This window comes from Palaemon carinicauda, chromosome 37 (assembly GCF_036898095.1).
Source record: "Palaemon carinicauda isolate YSFRI2023 chromosome 37, ASM3689809v2, whole genome shotgun sequence".
In the NCBI taxonomy this organism is placed as follows: domain Eukaryota; kingdom Metazoa; phylum Arthropoda; class Malacostraca; order Decapoda; family Palaemonidae; genus Palaemon; species Palaemon carinicauda.
This window is the reverse complement of record NC_090761.1, coordinates 16,334,906-16,359,812: the sequence shown is the minus strand read 5'-3', so window position 1 is coordinate 16,359,812 and position 24,907 is coordinate 16,334,906. Positions and strand designations below refer to the sequence as shown.

The 24,907-nt window shown below is 34.7% G+C and overlaps 2 protein-coding genes across 2 annotated transcripts in view; one reads left to right on the top strand and one right to left on the bottom strand.

Annotated features, from left to right (window-relative positions):
- LOC137629464 (uncharacterized) overlaps positions 1-24,907 on the bottom strand; it is a 190,343-nt gene that overhangs the window by 88,773 nt on the left and 76,663 nt on the right. The gene's annotated exons all lie outside the window — the stretch shown is intronic.
- Positions 734-13,518, top strand: LOC137629462 (cytochrome P450 2L1-like). The gene is made up of 10 exons (XM_068360770.1): positions 734-911; positions 5,187-5,286; positions 6,171-6,304; positions 6,943-7,161; positions 7,570-7,772; positions 8,760-8,880; positions 9,409-9,589; positions 11,122-11,239; positions 11,823-11,967; positions 12,990-13,518. Exons 1-10 carry the CDS (start codon positions 833-835, stop codon positions 13,172-13,174), a joined length of 1,485 nt encoding a protein of 494 aa, XP_068216871.1. The 5' UTR covers positions 734-832; the 3' UTR covers positions 13,175-13,518.

Genomic DNA, 24,907 nt, shown 5'->3' with positions numbered 1-24,907 from the left:
ATATATATATATATATATATATATATATATATATATATATATATATATATATATATATATATATATATATATATATATATATTCCCATTTTCATTTTCATTGTGATATTTTTCTTTATATTACCTGTCACTACGTTTTATACAGACAGACAGACATACACACACACACACACACACACACACACATATATATATATATATATATATATATATATATATATATATATATATATATGTGTGTGTGTGTGTGTGTGTGTGTATATATATATATATATATATATATATATATATATATATATATATATATATATATATATATATATATATATATATATATATATACATACACACACACACACACATATATATATATATATATATATATATATATATATATATATATATATATATATATATATATATATATACATATACTGTATGTGTGTGTACCAATAAAATGAAAACGAAATGATTTCTGCTGAGTAAAGCAAGACGAACGGAATTGTAAATTTTGCCTACTTTTATGTCCTTAACAGAAAACAACAAGAATTTTTATTTATTATTTTCAAATTTAATGATGATTCACAATTAAATTATAAAACACCCTCCCCTACTTATGCTGGTTTGTCCCTTTTTTATCGTTCAATATAAACGGTATGTAAACAGTCGATATCAAATGCTTATCACATCCCAACTTCAACATAACATTGAGTTTAGAGATATGAGTATTCGACCTCCCAGTCTCGTTTATTGCCCCTACTAGATCTGTGTGCGTGTGACGGACCTCCTATTTGGATCAGACATTTGGGGAAACTAGAAATTCACCAACAGAAATGCTTACGTGGGCTCTGCTGGCATTTTTGCTGGGTCTTCTCTATTGGATGTCTAGGAAACCCAGTGGTCTTCCTCCAGGTAAGACTAAATTATGTTCATTATTAATATTCTAATTTTTATCATCGTTGTTGTTGTTGTTGTTGTGCTTATAATGGACCTAGACAAACGACTGTGAGCTACATGGTAACCATTTACAGAACAGATTATTGTTATTATCATTATTGTTACAAGCTAGGCTATAACCCTAGTCTGAAAAGCAAGATGCTATAAGGCCAAGGGTTCCAACAGGGGAATATAACCCAGTAAGGAAAGGAAACAAGGAAATAAATAAACTATGAGAGAAAAATGAAAAATAAAAAATGTGTCAAGAACAGTAACATTAAATTCAACCCTTCACATACAAAAAAAAAAAAACATGAAAAAAATAAAAATGAAAAAATTAAGAGAGAACAGCGTGTCCGAGTGTACCCCCAAGCAAGAGAACTCTAATCCAAGACAGTGGGAGGCCATGGTGCAGAGGATATGGCCAGATGTGAAAATGGTATACCAAAATACAGACGATTAGAGAAAAAAAATAACTATAAAGCATGGAGCAGCATTGTAGAGATATTCTTTTCACTCATTTTCTATTCGTGAAGAAGTAATTTTCAACACTTTTAATCCAGGTTGTAGAATATAAACATCGAATTTTATTAAGATTAAAAAACTGGATCAGAAATATATGAAGAACTACAAATGGTAATTCTTATTCCTATGTGGATGCTTCTTCAACAGTGACATTATTATTATTATTATTATTATTATTATTATTATTATTATTATTATTATTATCATTATTATTACTTGCCAAGCTACAACCCTAGTTGGAAGAGCAGGATACTATAAGCCCAAGGGCTCCAACAGGGAAAATAGCTCAGTGAGAAAAGTAAATAAGGAAATAAACTACAAGTGAAGTTTAAGAACAAAATTAAAACATAATCTTTCATATGTAAGCTATAAAAACTTCAAAATAACAAGAGGAAGAGAAATAAGATAAAATAGTGTGCTTGATTATACCCTCAAGCAAGAAAAGTCTATTCTAAGACAGTGGAAGACCAGGGTACAGAGGCTATGGCACTACCCAAGACTAAAGAACAATGGTTTGATTTTGGAGTTTCCTCAACCTAGAAGAGCTGCTTACCATAGTTTAAGAGTTTCTTCTACCCTTACCAAGAGGAAAGTAGCTACCGAACAACTACAATGCAGTAGTTAACTCCTTGAGCGAAGAAGAATTGTTTGGTAATCTGCGTTGTTCGGTGTATGAGGACAGCGGAGAACGTAGGAAGCATAGGACAGACTATTCGGTGTATGGGTAGGCAAAGGGAAAATGATCCGTAACCAGAGAGAGGGATCCCAGGTAATACTGTCTAGCCAGTCAAAGGACCCAATAACTCTCTAGCTGTAGTATCTCAACGGGTGGCATATCAAATTAAGATTTATTATCCTTGGTTGATAATTCAGACTTGATAATAAATCATTTGGCTTCTTAACAAAGAATTTGTCACTGCCTAAACTCGCTTTATCATTCATAGTGTGACCTTGGTTACAGATAACAATTTCAAATAAACACCGGAATTACTGTAACAGTCAAGGTCTATAGAGTACCAAGGGACACACGATTACAACTATGTCTTAGGGGTTAATGAGAGTCGTATATAACTGCAAATCAAACAGAAACAGTAGTATGTATGAAAGATTTATTTCAATGTTATTGTTCTTAAAATTCTATTGTTGTTTATTTCCTTAATTCCTTTCCTCACTGGGCTATTTTTTTCTGTTGGAGTCTTTGGGCTTTTAGCATCCTGCTTTTCCAACCGGGGTTGTAGCTTAGCAAATAATAATAATAATAATAATAATAATAATAATAATAATAATAATAATAATAATAATAATAATAATACTGTGTAGGTTTTTTCTTTTTGTTGATATAGGAGTCATCAAAAGATTTTTCTTGTTGCTGTTTATTTTATCTTTTTTTTTTTTTTGTGAGCAAAAAAATGGCAGCCATGTTGGGTATGACTCAAGGATGAATCTGTAATATTTTGGATAAAGTATATCAAAATACAAGTACACAGCAGTACTTTGAAAATGGTCGCATGTTAATTTTTTATTTGTGAACAACAATATGCAAAAATTACAGGAACGATTTCAACGAAACTTGGTGCACATGTAGGGTATGACCTAAAGATAAATCCATTAGATTTTGAAGAAAATACATCGATTTGCAAGTACGCAGTGGCGTTAAGAGCAAACTAAGATGCGTGGCGTGGCGAAGGCATGGTCTCTACTGAGTGCCTCTCTAGTTTAATATGCTTTAGGGATGGTATCAAATTGAAGGAAACCTATAGTATTCCACCAAATCTACAGCAGCCTAAACATTACCAATGGTGAAATGAAGCTTTAAGGAAATCACCAAAACTACTTTTGCAAAAATAAATAGAATGTCACTGAAGAATGAAATGTACGTCAATGAGGAATGACAGAGTTACCAAAGGCACTAAATTCTGCTCAACAGGACTCTGTGACGTAATCCTGCACTATAATCAATTTAATTTACCTTATATTTTTATTTCAGTCTTCATCGATGTTGTTATAATCACATTGCGATTACATGAAATAGAGTGCTATGATTCAGTCACCTGATAAGATCCAAATTACCTCCTTGCACTTATCAGGTTATTAAAATAAACGATGTTGATAGTGATTCTTAACACGTAAAAATAGTAAACTCTAATAAATCACAGTAGATAGAATATATTATATTGAACTTGATTTCTAATCCTGTTCCTTGGGTAGTTCATTATTACCTCCGCCAACGAAGATAGAAGGGGGCTATGTTTTCACCCCTGTTTGTGTGTGTGTGTGTTTGTTTGTGAACAGCTTCCTGGCCACAATTTTAATTGTAGAGTAATGAAACTTTCAGGGATTAACCGTTATGCAAAAAGCTGGAAATTATAAACTTTTGGAAGGTCAAAGGTCACGGTCAAACAAAATGTCCAATTCCCGTAATCAGCCATAAGTTTGGACATCATTGTCACAGAGACTTCAAACTTGGTTCATATTTTAGAGTATGAAAATCAACGCCAATTAATACACGTTAAGGTGAAAGGTCAAGGTCTAGGTCGAGGAAAAGGTCGAGATATAAGCTGCCGCGGTGGAGGTCTGTGCCGTACTGAGTGCCCCTCTAGTTTGTGTTTATATTACACATAATTTTAAATCGTTTGATATGCCTGTAAATATAACAAGGCTGCTATGGTTATAAGATTTTATAGAATCTAATAAGGTCTTCTACTGTCTTGGGTTAGAGTTCTCTTGCTTGAGGGTACACTCGGGCACACTATTTTGTCTTATTTCTCTTCCTCTTGTTTTGTTAAAGTTTTTATAGTTTATATAGGAAATATTTATTTTGGTGGTGTTGTTGTTCTTAAAATATTTCATTTTTCTTTTCCTTTCCTCACTGGGCTACTTTTCTTTGTTGGAGCCCTGGGGCTTAGAGCACCTTGCTTTACCAACTAGGGTTGTAGCTTAGCTATTAATAATAATAATACAATTTGTAATTCCCCGTACTTTCTTTGTTTTAATATTTCAATTGTTTTTCTTTTGATAAGTTTTTTTTCTCATCTTCAGTAGTTATTAAATAACAAAATCAGCAAATACTATGCCAATTTAATCAAAAGAATTTCGAGGGTCGTAGGCCTAAAATTAATGGAAAAGTTTCCCGCGTGAATTTCTTCAGGCTTTCCTAAATCTTACAGTTTTCATGTAAGAATCTTAGAACAATTGAGCCAAACAATATATAAAGACGACATAAAATCTATCAGAAAGAGCACAAGTATCAAATTAGAGACCATCCATAAAGATATTGAACTAGGTGACAATCAAGGGGACACTGGATACACAAAGGGTGAATATGAACGAAAAACTTCACTTTATTTGCAGATAAAACAGTAACAAAGATTCCATTATGAAAGATTTTTTTTTTAATTCGTTCTACATGACTTGCAACTATTAATTACTGACGAGACAAGGCCATCATAATCCAGATCATATCATTCGGTTCTTAACGGTCTCTGCGAAGTATCATATGGTTGTCAACCCTAATGGTATTGGTATAAAAAACGTACCTATGTTTCTATTTCTTGAATCGTGACTAAATGACAACTATAAAGTCTTATCGTTAAAACCACCATAAATTGTCTTATCGGGCTTTTACATAATAATCTAAAGCTATCAGTGTACAATGCTTATATTCTTACAAAGAGCAAATTACATTTATGTAAGTCTATTTAGCATTGAATTCTTTTTTTTTTTAAGGACGATGGGGGCTACCGGTGATTGGCTACATCCCGTTGTACACATCAGACATCGGCCGGATCATTAACGATCTTAGGAAGGAGTATGGCGATATATTCACGTAGGTATAAGAATGTGCACATTCATTATCGAAATGGAATTTACTATTGCAGATACTGAGGGGGAAACTTATCAATAATTTACAAGGAGTTGCAGATTCTTGAAGAAATATCGAAGTGAATAAACGGACTGATATGGGATGAGAAGATAGACGAGTCATACAGAGTTGACATAGTAAGAAAGGTCACAGAATATGGGCAAGAGTGATCGTATAAGCTAAAATGGGATTGTATGAAGGGATTGTTGAGTCAAATTTCCCTCAAGAAGTAAAGTAGTGTGTATGAAGAAGAACTAAGAGGAATGAGATATATAGAGGGGTTAAAATAATATAACGGTATTCGATAAGGACGTACCACATGACCCTACCTTTAAAAGGAAGAAAGGCAAAGGAGTAAAGAAAAAAAAAATGATAGAGATTTCAAAGGATAGTGTTGAATGAAAGACACTCTCACTTAACCTTGCATAATCCAAAGATAACCGAAATCTACAATGTTAGGAGTCTACCTGAGAAGAGGAGAAATTCTCCCTGTGAGCTAAATAGAGTAGTGATCGAATATTACCTTCTAATATATATGAGAGAGAGAGAGAGAGAGAGAGAGAGAGAGAGAGAGAGAGAGAGAGAGAGAGATCCCCTTCTTGACAAATTGGGGATAGAAAAGGATTCCCATGAAAAGACAGCTTCACATTTACAAGGCAAAACCTAGTGGGAATGCAGGTCTAGCAAATATATAGTTCTACTTAAATTCTATTAGTTTTGTCCATGGATTATTTCCTTATACGTGCAGCTTATGAACTTATTGTAGAGTAAAGAGCCCGTACGGCCACACGACTAGCTTAATCTAATATGAAATATAAATTTGGATATTTTTGGTTATTTCGCAACAGGTGGAAAGTTGGTGGCCAGGTACTCGTTGGGTTGTGCGACTACAAGCTCATCAAAAGCACGTACAGCAAGCCAGAATGTCAAGGGAGACCTACTCTGTTCACCTTTGAACTAGCTCAGCTCAACACGAATACTGGTTTGTGCATTACGAAAACAAATGATTTTCCTATAGTTTTCTGCCAAACATCGATTCCAATTTAACATAGATTATCATCATCATCTCCTCCCATGCCTATTGACGCAAAGGGCCTCTGTTAGATTTAGCCAGTCGTCTCTATCATGAACTTTTAAATCAATACCTTTCCATACATCATTTCCTAATTCACGCTTAATAGTTCTCAGCCATGGAGGCCTGGGTCTTCCAACTCTCCTAGTGCCTTGTGGAGCGCAGCTGAACGTTTGGTGAACTAATCTCACCTGGGGAGTGCGAAGAACATGACCAAACCATCTCCATCTACCCCGCATCATGATCTCATCCACATATGGCATTCTTCTTATTACACGTCCTATAGTCCATTTCTTTTAGCGATGCATATTTGCACCGACTCGCGCCGGTGCCCTTTTAGCTCGGAAAAGTTTCCTGATCGCTGATTGGTTAGAATGATCTTGTCCAACCAATCAGCGATCCGTAAACTTTTCCGAGCTAAAAGGGCACCGCTGCGAGTCGGTGCAAATATGCATCGCTAAAAGAAATGGACTATAGAAATCCCATCTGCCTCCTCCTTATCCCTTTTCGGAAATATCTCTCTTAATTCACTCCTCTCAACACTTCAGGGATAATAAACGCAGTTGACGACGTATGGACCCAGGGGAGGAGGTTTGCTCTCAGGCATCTCAAGGACTTTGGCATGGGCAAGTCCTCACTGGAAGACGTCATCCTCCACGAAGCAGTGAACCTGGCCAAGAGTTTCGAAGCCACGTCGGGCAAACCCGTCGAAATATCTTGGAATCTCAATGTTTCAGTTTTGAACGTCATCTGGAAGCTTGTTGCAAGTAAAAGAGTGATGGCCTGACCATTGTAAAATAGATTATTGTTAATTTGAAAACATATTTTTTAGATATTAGAGAAAAATGTCATATAGTACAAAGGAAATGAAGCGGACGTTCAGTAGAAAAAAATAAACAACTGGTTTTTTTTTCTATTGGGTTAAAGAGGGCAGTTTCCTTTTATGCTTATTTATACCAATGAATTACCCTGAATAAAATTTCAAATAAGATGTTCATTTTATGGCTGTATTACTTAAATATTGTAGTGTTAGTAATTATCTCACTGTGAACATTCATGAAGCGCAGATGAAAACAAATTATGAATAGCATGAAATATATTGATTAAAATTTTTTGCTGCGGTTGGCAAGCTCGAAATAACCAAGAAAACATTTTCTGTTTACATCCTCTATCAGACAGAAGATATGAAATGGACAACAAAGAGGTCACAAGATTCAGTGAGGCCCTGACGGCTGACATAGAGGTGTCTCAGACTCGGTGCCTGCCTCTGGACCTCTTCCCGGGACTGCACAAGATCCTGCCAAAATTCATCCTGAATAAGTGGATGAAAGTGGACGTCCTTTCCAAAAATATAGAGGATCTGAAAAACTTTGCGATGGTTGGTATTTTTTATGAATAGGGTTAAAAGTAGTTTGTAAACGGAAGTTGAGGGATGATAAAGATAAAGATTAAATATTGTCCAAAAGGGCCAGAAAATCTGAATTCATCTATATTCTACTGTGTTCCACTTTCTATCACTAATAATCTTTATATCTTTGAACATTAGATATTTTCTCTAAGCTTAGTATAACTATTATGGCTACTTTTAACAGTTGTCGTGAGTGCAGAGTGCCCTCTATGAGCGCTATACTGTCGTGAGTATTTCTGTATATTATTATTATTATTATTATTATTACTTGCTAAGCTACAACCCTAATTGGAAAAGCAAGATGCTATAAGCCCAGGGACCCCAACAGGGAAAATAGCCCATTGATGGAAGGAAACAATGAAAAATAAAATATTTTAAAACAGTAACATTACAATAAATATTTCATATTAAGCTACAAAAACTTTAACAAAATAAGAGGAAGAGAAATAAGATAGAATAATGTGCCCGAGTGTACCCTCAAACAGGAGAACTCTAACCCAAGACAGTGGAATACCATGGTACAGAGGTTATGGCACTACCCAACACTAGACAGCAATGGTTTGATTTGAATGTCCTTCTAAAAGAGCTGCTTACCATAGCTAAAGAGTCTCTTCTACCCTTACCAAGAGGAAAGTAGCCACCGAACAATTACAGTGCGGTAGCTAACCCCTTGAGTGAAGAAGAATTGTTTTGTTAATCTCAGTGTTGTTAGGTGTGTGAAGACAGGAGAATATGTAAGGAATAGACCAGACTATTCGGTGTATGTGTAGGTAAAGGGAAAATGAACCGTAACCAGAAAGAAGGATCCAATGTAGTACTATCTTGGGGGTCACAGGACCACACAACTCTAGCGGTAGTATCTCAACGGGTAGCTGGTGCCCTAGCTAACATACTACCATAGGTAAAACTGTGACCGATACTGACGCTGCTTTAACAATGCACTTTTTTTTTTTTTAGGATATCATTGAGGAACACGAGAAGAACTTCGATCCCGACAACATTCAGGATTACATAGATGTTTACCTGAGCGAGATAAAAAAGGAAAAAGACAACGGAGGCACCATTTTCCAAGAAGACTGTGAGCTACTGAACTGAATTTTTATTTCGTTCTTTTGATGGAATGTGATATTGCTCGGCTGTTATTTTTTATGATACATTAGCACAATGAGATATTACCATATTCATAGTTTTATATATTGAATAAGGATTAGGACTGTAAAAAGAAACTAAACATTAGTTACAAGTCTCAAACTATAAAAGTCTTGAGTTTCATAAATATTTTCTAAAATTGACGGAGCGAAGGGGTTAACTTGGTTATAATTTTGTCCATGGGAAAAAGAATAGATAATTATTATGAATTCATTGTGGGTAATCACTCGTACCAAAACGCTTGCAGTCGAAACAATCGCCTTTCCTATGACATTAAAGCTATTGGCAGCTTGCAGTGTGGCAAACAACAGTTGAGAGTTTTATTCATGAGTTCAGTTTGAACTCTGTTCGATAAAAGATAGTAATATTTAATTAGGATAAACTCATTTTGAAACTATTGACGAAAGAATAATCTCTAATATCAAGCCAATAATCTACGAAAAATCACCATTCACAGACTTCAATTTGGCTATAACCATCTGCGACTTATTCGTGGCCGGAAGCGAAACTACTTCTTCGACGATGCGTTGGTTGGTGGCGCTCTTGGCGACGCACCCAGAGGCCCAGAAGAAGATGCAGGACGAGATCGACTCTGTTGTTTCCAGGGATCGAACGCCGTCTATCCAGGATAGAGAACAGTAAGTTTCACGAAGACTACTATGACGGAACTTCACCGTCTATAGTCCATTTCTTTTAGCGATGCATATTTGCACCGACTCGCAGCTGTGCCCTTTTAGCTCGGAAAAGTTTCCGGATCGCTGATTGGTTGGACAAGATCATTCTAACCAATCAGCGATCAGGAACCTTTTCCGAGCTAAAAGGGCACCGCCGCGACTCGGTGCAAATATGCATCGCTAAAAGAAATGGACTATAGACTCCTGGCTAGTACACTGGTAACGTGTTCGCCTACATTCGCATGGCAGCAGATCGATCCCTGCCCGGAACCGTGAGTTTAAGCTGTTTACTGGGAAGGCCACTGCTTTGGTAGGGCACCATAGTGGTGGGTTAGGCTTACCCGGCTGACGTTCTGATGAGTATCTATTCTGATGAAACTGAAACCAGACACCTTTAACCTTTAACAATGTAGGTTTACCTCAGGCATTAGTATTAAAGGTGATTTAAAGAACATAAGTAAGATAAGACCTTGAAACATTGATTGGATATTTTAGTTTTGTCGCATAGTGATATTTATAATTACATTTGATGTAATCGATGCTAGTGATATTAATTAAGATTTGTATGTTTCAACAAATATTGTTGTGTTGTCTGGATGCTTCTTATTACTTTCATGATTAGCATTCATAGACCAAACTTGAAAATCAACACATACATCTCTTAGTCAGGGTTTGGTGTGTCAATGTTGGATTTTCAACTTTCTTGCATCCAATGATTGATTTGATTAAGTTAAGTGAAATCACAGAAACTATGGTAATCTGGAATATTGATGGTTATTCCTCCAAGGGTTATCGACGTCCAGTCCTGAATGCAGGAGATACCAAAGCACTGTATCGTAGAAAGATTTGCTTCGATAAAACTTTAGGATTTAAGACAAATTTATCTTCCAAGAGCAGTGCAAACGTTTAAGCAAGTTATCTCAATCTAAATACGATTGTTTAAAGCAGGAGCCTGGAAAAGTATTTAATGTATGACTTCGCATGAATGCATTGTAATTGCATATCCGATAATTTCTCAGGAGTTAATCACCCATGCGGCAATGGGAATATGGTTAGGCGTAAAAAAAAAAAAAAAAAAAAAAAAAAAAAAAAAAAAAAAAAAAAAAAACAGCGGCCTTGCTTATAGATTGCCTGGGCCTTTGGCCATGCACGGGCTCTTGCAACACTGCAACCCTAGTAGAGCGGGTAAAACCTCTTGGGGCATGCCTCTTCCGCTCATGATCGACTTTTACATACATTGTTTATTCAAAGATTGAGTACTATAGTCAATTTCTTTTAGCGATGCAGATTTGCACCGACTCGCAGCGGTGCCCTTTTAGCTCGGAAAAGTTACCTGATCGCTCATTGGTTGGACGAGATAATTCTAACCAATCAGCGAACAGGAAAATTTTCCGAGCTAAAAGGGCACCGCTGCGAGTCGGTGCAAATCTGCCTCGATAAAAGAAATGGACTATAGAGTTGTTTCTTTAAAAATAAATGGTTTTCCTTCCTTACAGAATGCCCTATACGGAAGCGGTGTTACTTGAAGTCATGAGATTTTCCTCCTTGCTTCCCTTGGGCCTGTTGCATTCCACCACCGAGGATGTTCAAATTGGCGAGTATCGTCTGCCAAAGGTTCGTAACTTGGCATTGAGCGAAGATTACTTTTTGTGACGTTATGACGGACAATTTTGTTTGTTCCATTATCGTCCACTTGAGAAATAACTATCCTTGCTACTTAGTTATATCTCATTAGGAAGTTGTTTGAATATTATAAGGATAAGATTTCAAAACTGGGGAAGAGAATCTAAATACCGGTAAATGGTTTCTAACTCAGTACATGCAATTGAATGAAATTCTTTAGAATCTTGAGATTTTAATGTACTTTCTTGCAAAAGTGTTTCATTGCTAAGCATTTTGATTTTTTTCTAAATTATATTCAGAAGACGATTATTAATTTTCAAATGGATTCAGTCTATGCAATTGAATAAAATTCTTTAGCCTCTTGACATTTTAATGTGCCTTCTTACTATGCAATTTTTTCTAAATTATCTTTCTCATAAGACGATTACTAATTTGTATTTCCTACGCCTAGAGTTTCAACCAGGTTATATTGAAACACCAAGAAATATTTTTGATAAGATATTATCAGATGATTACTTCTTTTCTCTCCATTTATCTTATTAATTTCCCATTGCTTTGATGATTTCCATTCCAGGGTACTGGATTGTTCGCGAGTGCCAGAAGCTGCCACAGAAACCCCAAGTACTTTGAGAGACCTGACGAGTTCTACCCAGAGCATTTCCTTGACGAAGAAGGCAAAGTCATCTCTAGAAAGGAGGGCTTCCTTCCATTTTCCCTCGGTGAGATTCATAATTTTACTGAGAGATGAGTTTCTCAAGGTATAGATGGTTGGAAGGCTTATTGGGGGATTTATCTGCTCTGATACCTTATGATCAATGTTTGGCTTGTAGCATCTAAGAATCTACTTCATAGGATTGGTATAAAATCACTAATTTCCTTATAATGAAATAAGTTCCTCTAATTGAATCATGATACTTCTGAGACTGGCTGCAATAAAAATAGTCGTGTCTGATAGATTTAACCGAGATAAAATGCCGTTTCTCTTAAATGTATGTTAGCCATTATAAATTAATCTAATAATATCTTATATTAATAAATCTTATAAAAGACGATCGTCTGAGGGGCGTGATATCGATTTTCACTCCATGTTAACAACTAGCCACAAAGAATACCCTAGTCCGTTCAGTCAGGAGAGACCATCCTGGTTGTAAGACTTGCGCTTGTCTGCCTATTCAATTTTTATATTTTAATAAAATTCAATGACTGTCTTAGGTTAATCATAGGGTTTTTTTACCATGTAGGCTAATCCCAATGTGAATTCCTAAAGGTTTCAGGTTGCATGATATCTCAATAATGCGAAAGAACATTGCATGTCTTGCCGTTCTTCAAACATTTTCATCTCCTTAAACCTCCACGGCTAGATTCTCCTGGTGAAATCAGGGAGTTTTACTTAATAATGTAGGCTAAGTTTTTATAGTTTATATATGAGAGATCTATTTTAATGTTATTAATGTTCTTATATTATTTTGTATTGTTCATTACTTTTATTGTGGTTTATTTATTTACTTGTTTCCTTTCTTCACTGGGCTATTTTTTTCCTGATGGAGCCCTTGAGCTTATAGCATCCTGGTTTTCCAACTAGGGATGTGGCTCAGCAAATAATAATAATAATAATAATAATAATAATATGGCGTTGAATTCTACCGATTAAGCATATCTACAAAAGCACCACATCTTTAAATGTCTTTTTTTATAACATTAATCTTCTAAAATGATATTGTTAAAAACTTGCTTCCCGCAGGTCGACGTCAGTGCCTCGGTGAAAACTTGGCCAGGATGGAATTATTCCTGTTCGCTTCATGTCTGATCCAGAAGTTCAGCGCAGCACCTCCCGAGGGACGTACCATCTCACCGGTCTCTGATCCTTCTAAACCATTTTTGAACTTCATTAATCCTTATGAAGTTGTTCTGACGTTACGAGAGTAGGCGTTGCATACCTTGTGGGAAAAGTCTTCATTTCAAAATTGCACTTTGATATTTTTTAAAGTTATAGTATATGTTACTTAACTAAAACCTTCAGTGAGTTACGGTATAGTTTCGACCAAGTATTGAGTGATATAGTATCTATTATACCGGCATTAATATGTACGTAAAATAGGGGATAAATGTAGTAATGAAAGTATATGGTTTCACTATAATATACCCTATTATAAAAGTAGGCTGGTGTTTTTATATAGGCCTATCCTTGTCTTGTCTTTAGGTTTTGCATATATTGTGTAAACGCTTAGAAATACAGAACAGTAAAATAAAATGCATCTGGTTTTGCGCACTTATTTTTTCAGAATTTTTCCCCCTTTACACTCTTTATATTATCCTCTATCATCCTCTACTTCATATAGCTTATCCCAGCCTACCATAAATACATTACGCAATAAAGGAACACTAAAGTGGCTATAAAGACTAGCAAAGGAGAGAGAGAGAGGGTCCTTTACGAATATATATATATATATATATATATATATATATATATATATATATATATATATATATATATATATGTGTGTGTGTGTGTGTGTGTATATATATATATATATATATATATATATATATATATATATATATATATATATATATATATATATATATGTGTGTGTGTGTGTGTGTGTGTGTGTGTATTATAAAAACAATATTATCATCATTCTCGTGTGGGATCTCATTGCTTCATATAGTGGATTTATGGTTTAAAGTTCACTCATGAATGGCAGAGGCAAGGGGCAGTGACATGTCCTTGGTTAGCATGACGATGACATAGAGACTGACCACATATCCTTATGATTATCGTCCAAGACTCCTCTCCACCCAAGCTAGAAACAGGGAGGGCCAGGCAATGGCTGCTAAAGACTCAGTAGGTAGACCTACTGGGTCCCCCAACCCCATCCCATCCTCAGCTCACAAGGATGGTGAAGTTGCAGACACTACAAGAAACTATTGAATTCAAGTGAGACTCGATCTCCCGTCCAGCTGAATGCCAGGTAGGGACGTTTCCAGTAGGCCACCACAGCACTACTTCATGTTTCAGTAACGTTTTTTTTTTTTTTTCTTTCTTTTTTTTACAAAATATTGACCATGCAATCAAAACTTCATTTTTATTCTGGCAAAAGATTTTTATGAAAGAGACCTTTATCTCCATATCTAAACACTGAAAAAGTAACACCAAAGCCATCGAAATATCTTTTTCTTTTATTCATTTTTTTTTATTTTGGCCCCAGTAGGCGATTTAAATTGGTCTCCTGTGATATCACGAGTATATCATCAACCTTTTCGCAGAACATCATACATTATTTGAATATATACATATATATATATATATATATATATATATATATATATATATATATATATATATATATATGCATATATATATATATATATGTGTGTATATATATAATGTATATATATACATATGTATGTTTGTATATAAATATATATATATATATATATATATATATATATATATATATATATATATATATATATGTATATAAATAAATATATATACAGTATATACTGTATATATATATATATATATATATATATATATATATATATATATATATATATATATATATATATACATATATATATATATATATATATATATATATATATATATATATATATATATATATATATATATATATATATCGAGTAATATGTAAAGTACCTATATCAGTGAACCTCAGGCTAGTTATACCTTGCACAATTGTTGCAAACACAACAGGAATTTGTCAGCTTAATCTATTTTTTAAATAAGGCAACATGACTTTCAATCACTATAGTTTATGTTGCTAAATATGTCACCGTTGCCGACAGAATAATATTCTTTAGTAATAAAGAGCTCTTGTAAAGATGCTATTTCATGAAAGGTAAACAAAGAAGACTGCTGTATGTGTACAAGGTCCTTAAAAAAAGCCTGATTCCAAGTGCTTCCAGAAATGTCTTTCTTTTACTTGAATATATAGTTATTTTCCTACTTTCGCTATTCCTCTACAGTGTCGAAGAAATAAACTATAAATATTCAATAATGGGCTTCTTACCTCCTTTTTCAATGAATCGATATTTTATCAAGGTCAACAACAACAAAATAGACCAGTCCACAAAGAAATAAAATATATAAATCATGAGACTTTTACAACATAAAAACAACTATAGGTAAGAAGCAATAGATTATAAATATGAATTGACATTTCCTATAGTAGGTTTATCAGTATTTTGAAGGCTTTATTACCCATTTCATAATAGAATTTATACAAGGCTCTCATTTTTTTTTTCAACAATTTCCTCTGGTTAACTTGCTAATTTCATACTGAAGTCTTGGTAAATGTACATAAAAGTTTATCGTTTCCATACAGGAATTTGGCGAGCTTTATTATTATTATTATTTTTATAATTATTATTATTGTTATTATTATTAATAATAATATTATTACAAGCCAAGCTACAACCCTTGTTAGAAAAGCAGGATGCTATAAGCCTAAGGGCTCCAACAAGGAAAAATAGCCCAGAGGTAATGAACAATCAGAATAATAAAAAATCAAGTATATTAATAACTTTAAATTATATCTTTCATATATAAACTATAAAAACTTAAAAAAAAAAAACAGAGGAAGAAAAACAAGATAGAATAGTGTGCCCAATTGAACCTTCAAGCGAGAGATATGTAACTTAAGACAATGGAAGACCATGGTACAGAGGCTATGTCACTATCCAAAACTAGAGAACAATGGATATTTTGCCTTTTTCGGAAGATGGAATAAAGTTATGAATTCGTGTCACATAGCCCAGCATTGGTGCCGAGGAGACAATATAGATATGTGGTGCAACTGAAGGAAAATTCTGCTCTTCCACCACGGAGTAAAATTCAGAGGCTAGACATCTAAAGGGAAGAAAGAAATCTAGAATGGGGGTAAATTAGAAAGCTAAAATATGGATGTAGCTTAGTGCTGAAGGGACGCTGCATAGAGTCATGATTGATGCCTACAGTGCATTTTATGAGGTGCACTGACGGCGCGCTACCTTTTTAGTGGGTGCTTGTTGTAAGTATTCTTTGCTGTCCCACATTGGAAATATATGATCTTTACTAAGGTGTTTCCGACTTAGTATATTTTGGTTATATTCTGTTTTATCAAATCAAAACGAAGCTACAAATGTACATTAGACCCATAATGCCAACATCTCGATGACGTAAATAGCAAATACAAAGGCATTTCGAGAAGAAACAAAATGTTATCGTTCTTGTTCTAGGTTTGGGTGTTCTTAAATATATGAATTCAACATTATATCAGAATTGTTTATCTATAGATGCACCTATTTTGATAATCTACTCCTAACTCTTCCTAGATTTCTACATTAACACTAGATTTACTCATTCTACTGGCATAAGACTCCGTGGGATTTCGTGAATAGTAATATCTTTGATTCCTTACGTAAGGATACCAAATCTCTGGGCTAACACGAAGAAAAGGTTTATCAATTCGGTTATACGTTATTTACGTGTGACTTTTTATAATGTTTTATACAAAAATCTGCATTACAGGTACCGGTATGTATGAAGACTCCAGTATCAGGAACTTGACCCGCAAAAAAAAAAAAAAAAAAAAAAAAAAAAAAAAAAAAAAAAAAACTGTTTAGTTAAGATAGTATAATTAAGTATTTAACTCCGATGTGGCAATGTCACAAGGGATGTGTTCTAAATAATGATATATCACAATTCAATTCCTCCTCTTCATTTCAGTGTTAACTTAATAAACTTTTCAAATTCAAAACTTTGGTTGAAAACAAAAAAGTTAAAAATCTAAAAATTAAATTGGTAATATATCTAAATCTACTATCTTCAATTATATCATTTACTGTTATTGGTTAAAATAACAGTTAACGCAGATAAAAGTAGTTCCATTAATGGCAGTAATAATATATATTATGATTCAGAAGATTTACAGTCAACGGAAATGTAATATCAGTCCTCAATGGAAAGAAAAATAAAAGGAAGAACGCATTTCTTAGCAATAAATAACAGTTCAGAAAATAATAAAAAGTACAATGATAATGCCATGGAAAGAAAGGACTTGACAATAATATTAAAGCAGAAAAGAAGTTGTTCACGAGGATGAGTTGTCTATATGAATGACAACGAAGTAATACCGTTAATGTGAGCCGCTAAAATAACACCTTAGGCATCCTGGACTTCTATCCTCTCCTTCCACCCACTCCTACACCACCGGTCCACCACCTCTACTCAGTCCCATTCAGAATTAGCTCGGTTCAGACCCCTCCCTCCCATATACTACTTCCGTTATGGCCAGCTCACAGTGACCAGTATTACTTACATTATCCTATTTTTCATTCACTTTAGCCATCATCTTATATATCCTCTATAAAAATGAAAGGTTTTAAAGTGTAAAGAAATATACATTTATGGGTTGATTTACAGGTCGGTCTATATTTTCATGAGAGAGAGAGAGAGAGAGAGAGAGAGAGAGAGAGAGAGAGAGAGAGAGAGAGAGAGAGAGAGAGAGTTTGCAAAGGATTGCTATGTAAAAATAGAAATTTGTCAATCATTATCTAATCGCTTCTGCTGAGCAACAACCAGCAATAGAGCCTACTTCTGAAGTTCAAACTTGGTGCAAATGCTTTACCGTTGAGCGTGTTTTAGCTTTGTTATCTATATTAACGTACTTAAAGTGTTCTATTTCTATATCATAGATGTTAGTTTATTCTACTTTTCTATTCATCTTTTAAAGTTTATTATTTTTTTATTCATATTCCCTGCCCTATAGGCCTAATGCTATTCCAGTTAGGACCTTTGGCTTGTAGCATTGTTCTTTTCAATCTAGGATTGCAACTTGGCTATTAATAATAATGATAATAACAATAGCAATGATAATAATAATGAAGACAATTATAATGATAATAATTATAATAGTAAAGATTAAAGCACTAACTAACATTACATTTTTGAATTATTAAATTACAAAAACAATGACACGTCTTTGAACTGTGTGCATTCGATACTTATTTTCTTAATAATTTATCTGTAAGTAATAAAAAGCAAAAGTTTACGAAAGAAGAGGTGTTTGTGCACACAAATCTATAACACCCACCCCCTATGCTTACGCGGGCTCTCCTGACCTTTATTCCTGGGTGTTTATTATTATTATTATTATTATTATTATTATTATTATTATTATTATTATTATTATTATTATTTGCTAAACTACAAGCCTAATTGGAAAAAGCAGGATGCTATAAGCCCAAGGGCTCCAACTGGGAAAATAGCCGACTGAAGCAAGAAAATAATGGAATGCAGGTTACTAAAGCCAAAGCAGAAAGAGAGAGAGAGAGAGAGAGAGAGAGAGAGAGAGAGAGAGAGAGAGAGAGAGAGAGAGAGAGAGAGAGAGAGAGAAAGGGGGGGGAATCTATATTTTTCTCCTTCGGCTCTTGCTTTCAGTATCTATTATCTTTCAAAAGTTTATTCGTCAAATGTAACTTTGTGACTGTCTATTTTCCTTCTGTAAAATCGGTGCATTTAAGAAATAAATGTTAAAACATCTTTTAAATAAATTGTTCATGGCACTATTAAAGAAATATTTTTGGATAATCACTAAAATGTAAAGTGAGTGTCCTGTAAAAAAAATAACCATAAATAACTTTAATGTTTAAGCAGACTACGTTTTATTTATCGTTTCAACGATGATTATTTTTGTTCATCATTTCTTATACTGAATGTAATTTTAAAGGTAATTTCATTGTTATCAGGTTTGGGTGGTTCCCTTCCATATTCTTCATCTAATTCAGAGTTGGTACAGATTACTAATTCATCATCATGACCATCTCCTCCTACGCTTATTGACGCAAAGGGCCTCGGTTAGATTTCGCCAGTCGTCTCTATCTTGAGCTTTTAAATCAATACTTCTCCAGTCATCATCTCCTACATCACGCTTCATAGTCCTCAGCCATGTAGGCAAAGGGCCTCGGTTAGATTTCGCCAGTCGTCTCAATCTTGAGCTTTTAAATCAATACTTCTCCAGTCATCATCTCCTACTTCCCGCTTCACAGTCCTCAGCCATGTAGGCCTGGGTCTTCCAACTCTTTTAATGCCTTTGGAGCCCAGATGAACATTTGGTGAACTAATCTCTCTTGAGGAGTGTGAAGAGCATACCTAAACCATATCCATCTACCCCTCACCATGATCTCATCCATATTTGGCACTCGGGTTTCGTTTCTAACTCCCAGTATTCTTCTGAGGGCTTTGTTCTCAAATCTACTGAATCTATTGGAGATTGTTTCATTGTCATACCATGACTCATGTCCATACAGTAACGCCGATCTCACTAAACTGATATATAGCCTGATTTTTATATGTAATTTCAGGCGATTTGATTTCCAAAATTTACTTAACCTAGCCATTGTCTGATTTGCTTTTATTCAATCTTTCAATAAACTCCAATTCTAAAGCTCCTGTGTTAGTGATCATAGTTCCTAAATACTTAAATGATTCCACCTCATTAATCCTTTCTCCTTCTAATGATATTTCATCTTCCATTGCACATTCCGTTCTCATCACCACTGTCTTTCTTCTAATTATCTTTCTCTATTTTGAAAAAGTTCCTCTATTGTTATTAGTAAGATCCAATCCGATCGAAGTAGCGATGCCTTAAGTAGCTTACCCCCCTGTGAATTCTCTTTGAGGCAAAACTGTAGCAATGAGATTGTAATCAGCTTATGCCAACTGCAGCGTCCTCGGAAGCCCTTTAATAGTTGATCATTGGCGTGAAATCATAGTTCTCTTCTTATATCGGTAATTCCAAATTTTATTTTTGTACTTTTTTATCGGATCGGTTTACATTTGGTGGCAAACATGAAACTATAAAAAAAAAATCTTACTCCTCTATTGATTGCTTTGAGTATTATAATAGATAAAAATATTATGCACACATTCAGGTAACAACCGAACGAGGTTGTTAATTCGTTAAGTGAACTTTCACGTATGAAAGCAAGGACCGAGAGAAGATACTCCAGGTATGAAGATAGTGGATGAAAATGAAGATAAAGAAGCCAATACATGCACATTTGAATCAATGGTATACGAGAAATAAATCCTTAATACACATGAAGGCAAATGAATCAGTCTTTAAAATTATCGTTACATTTTTAAATAGCAACTGCCGTAACAGAGCCGAGAAGGTTGGTCGGAAACTCTACAGGGAACGATTGAATTAAATCTTATATGAAAACGTTACATCAAACAACGCAGGAGATTGTTGATAAATGTGCTGTGCTGTGCAAAGTATAATGCTGTAATTCATAAACAGCTAAGAGACTGTTTGTATATGTTCAGGATTAATAGTGTACTCTATTAATCCTGGTATATGTTAATGCTAGAATTAACTCAGTCGCAAGTTAGATTACGCAAATGCAATCAGATTGAGCCGTCAACTTTCCTATAGTACAAGTTTATGTCACCAAGCTGCAAGAATCACTGCTCTCACACGTTTACCGTGTATTGCAGTCTATAAGAAAAACTACACAAATTCTTTAACCCAGTAAGGTAACAAACTAAAGCTGGCATCATACACACAACATACTATGTCACATTTTTGTTGAAGCATGAATCTCTTTCCATTACAAATTAGAACTGAGTTTTACCACTATCTCATGATTCAAATCATGATAATGGAGTTTCTTTTATCTTAAGAGCAGAAACGCTATTATTCTTTCTTTTTGGTGATAAATGTCTAATAAACAAAGACCGCACTATAAGCTACTTCAGTGATATATCTCACCTCAGTATCACTAAGATAAATTGATAAAATTGGGTTGAAAGAGTTTTACTCGGAGGGTCTTAATCATAATAATTCATATGTGATTCTAGAGGTTTTTGGGAGTTAAGTTAATTCTCTTTGTGTGGCCAATTAGAAACATCCCTGTCTGGTGATCGCCAGACTTTTGGTTCGAGTCCCGCTAAACTCGTTAGTTCCCTTGGTTGCTGCAACATCACCTTCCTTGTAAGCTAAAGAAGGGGGGTTTGGGGGAGCCTATAGGTCTACCTATTGAACCATCAACAGCCATTGCCTGGTCTTCTCTGTTCCTGGCTTGGGTGGAGAGGGGGGCTTGGGCGCTGATCACATGTATATATGGTCAGTGTCTAAGGCCTTGTCCTGCTTGCTAGGCCAATGTCACTGGCCCTTGCCTCTGTCATTCATGAGCGGACTTTAAAATCCTTTAAAAAAGCATCCGTATAGAACTATAGATGATTAAAAATAAACTCTACATTCTAATTACGATTTCAACTAATCCATGAACGAAAAATTAAAACTGAAATATGAACATTTGTTACTAAATGTAATCCCTTTAGTGTTTGTAAATAATGATAAACATCGAGTATTACTATCAATTATTTGTTAGCTATCAAATTAAAACGTATTGCACAGCATTACGAGAGATTAACTGAACGGTTAAAAATGTATTGTCTGTCTGTCGGACGTGTATCACTTTTGGATAAAGCATTGGAATTTTCTAGTTATTTTCCACATGATTGATGCTCCTCTTTTTTACAGTCCTTGAGGTAATAATATCATACAAATTTACATTATAGGGCGAATACGCCTATCATTATTATTATTATTATTATTATTATTATTATTATTATTATTATTATCTATAACCCTAGTTGGAAAAGCAGGAGGCTATAAGCCCAAGGACTCCAACAGGGAAAAAATAGCCCAGTGAGGAATGAAAATAAGGAAATAAGTAAAATATATGAGAGATAATGAACAATTAAAATAAGATATTATAAGAACAGTAACAACATTGAAACAGATATTTCATTTATAAACTATAAAAGGAGACTTGTTTCAGCCTGTTCAACTTAAAAACACTTGCTGCAAGTTTTAGAACTTTTGAAGTATCCTCCTATGCATCAAAGTTGCCACGGGCTGGAAGACGGACAAAAAGAGATGGAATTCAGACGTATGTTTGAAAAATGCAGCACACGTCCTTTGTTAGCGCGAACACTTACCCAAGTACCATTGCCTCCAGTCAAGGAGAATGATTAACATTTTTTTTTTTAACCTGAGACTTGACAAGACTCGAATTCTTGATGAAGGAGCAAACTTTCCACAAAGTGCTAATTGTGTTGTCCCGTGATGAAGTTTGAGAGGAAGAAAAAATTAAGTTGAATTTTATAAAACCAGGAAATGATGAGGCAGGGTCAAGGCTTGCATACTTTTCTAGCTGATTTCGAAAAGAGAATTTTTGAGTTAGTTATTAAAAAAGAAAGACTCGTAATAGGATGAAAAAAAAAAAAACAGTAAACGTTGTTGTGAGAACCATCACATGACACTCGGAATCCTAAGTAGAACATCTCTCGGTTATAGATACCATATACTTCCAGACAAAAAAAAGTTTAATTCCCGTGAAAACCTTCTATCTTAACAAACAAATCACCTACAAAAAACATTTCTAAAAAGTACTAACAAAAAATAAAGAAAAAAAAAACAAATCTAATTTAGTTTTTACAAGAACACTAGCCCAGAGGTTGACGCAAGAAACAGTTTACTGTGTTTATACCAATTTCTAGGTCACGGCAAGGTAGGACGAAACCAGGAGACGCCTGGATAAATTAATGAATCACCAAGGAACCAGATTTAGCACAGCTCATTTCCTCCCGAAGGATCAACAGTGAAGGAAGGAGCTCTTTCCGTAATTAACGATTACAGAGCTTCAGTTATCCTTTTCAAGTGAGAAAACAATTTTATCTCCATGTTTTATTCCATTTACGTGAATTACAATTATTTGTGAAGTTTTGTCTCGATCTAAGAACGGAGATAGTTTGCCTGTTTTCTAAATTATTTTTGAGATAGATACATGAGAATCAAGGACTACTGACCTGCAGTTTGTGAGGTAATCCGTCAACACCTCCAAAAGGTAAGCTCATAAAGTATGCTGTAAGTGAATCGAAAAACAAAAGATTGTATAATATTCTAGCTCCATGAAAGCAAGAGCTGGTCCTAAGGTTTGAAATTGGTTAGCATGAATGTTCTATCTTACGGGGTTGCGATGGCCGATGTGGTAACGTCCCTGACTGGTGAAAGCCAGACTGGGGTTCGAATCCCGCTCAAACTCGTTAGTTTCTTTGGTCGCTCCAATCTCACCATCCTTGTGGGAGCTTATAGGTCTATCTGCTGAATCATCAGCAGCCATTGCCTGGCCTTTTTGGTCCTAGCTTGGGTGGAGAGAGGCCTTGGGCATTGATCATATGTATATATGGCCAGTCTCTAAGGAATTGTCCAGCTTGATAGGGCAATGTCACTGTGCCTTGCCTGTGCCATTCATGAGTGGCCTTTAAATAGCCCGTGTCTTGCTATAGGCAGGGCAATCTTTTACCTACCTACCTACCTAGCATGAATGCGTGTGCATTTGTATTATATCATTACTAGCTAAGATACAACCCTAGTGTGAAAAGCAGGGAGTTACAAACCCAAGGGCTCTAACAGGGTAAAATTTATGGGATGTCAACGCAAGAGCCCGTGATCCGCCTTGATGCTGGCCGATCTAAAACGAACGAACGAACGGAAAAATAGCCCAATGAGGAAAGAAAATAAAGTAATGATTAAACTATATGAGAAATAATGAATGAAGAATCTAAAGTATCTTATGAGCAGTGATAACGTTAAACTAGATGTCATATATAAACTATGAAAACAGACTCGTCATCCTGTTCAATATAAAAATATTCATTGTTAGTTCGAATTTCTGAAGTTCCACAGATTCAATTGCCTAATTAGGAAGATCATTCCATAATTTGGTCAGAGCTGGAATAAGATTTCTAGAATACTGTGTAGTATTGAGCCTTGTGTTGAAGGTAATAACTGTATTAAGATGGTGAAGTAGTAATAGTTTGTGTGCTCGCTAATAATACTTTTATGATAAAAGTATTGATGAAAGATATGGTCTAATGTTGTTACTTTTCTTAAGATATTTTTTTAACTGTTCATTACTTCTCTTGTAGTTCATTTATTACCTTATTTCCTTTCCTCACTGGGCTATTTTTTCCTTGTTGAAGCCCTTAGGCTTACAGCATCCTGCTTTTCGAACTAGGGTTGTGACTTAGCTAATAATAATAATAATAATAATAATAATAATAATAATAATAATAATAATAATAATACACATCTGTCCTCAGACGCAGTAACCAATGCATTGGCCCTTGGTGAACTCAATCATGCATATCTTCCTTGCGCAATTTCTTCCAATGGATGCAATATCGGTAAATGTTCAAAGCATTATCCTCGTTATAGGTTTATAAAATGTATAGGTTACTAATTGCCATAATCAGGTCCATGGAATTCGTTGATACGAAAAAGATAACATAAAGGATAATGCTGAAAACATTTCTCTCTCATCTTTAGGTCTAATTTCTGGGTCAAAACGTACATAATTGGGTTCATTAACCTTCTCAGGGAACAATCCTCAATACTGATTCAAGAATATCAGATTAATATGATGCATGTTTGAGGTAACAATCAGATTTTGTGATTATTTATGTGCATGGGAGTGCGTGACCTAATGCTAGTTTTGTTGGTTGTATGTTTTTGTTTTGGTGAATATTTCTAGTTTGCGCAGTGCAAATTAACAAATGCGACATTTGAAATATCATGG

Bases quoted from the DNA above. Each gene is read 5' to 3' on its own strand.
- LOC137629462 (XM_068360770.1), top strand. From the start codon at position 833: ATGCTTACGTGGGCTCTGCTGGCATTTTTGCTGGGTCTTCTCTATTGG. The intron at 7,773-8,759 runs GTTGGTATTTTT...TTTTTTTTTTAG, and splicing joins ATCTGAAAAACTTTGCGATG to GATATCATTGAGGAACACGA. The intron at 11,968-12,989 runs GTGAGATTCATA...TGCTTCCCGCAG, and splicing joins CTTCCTTCCATTTTCCCTCG to GTCGACGTCAGTGCCTCGGT.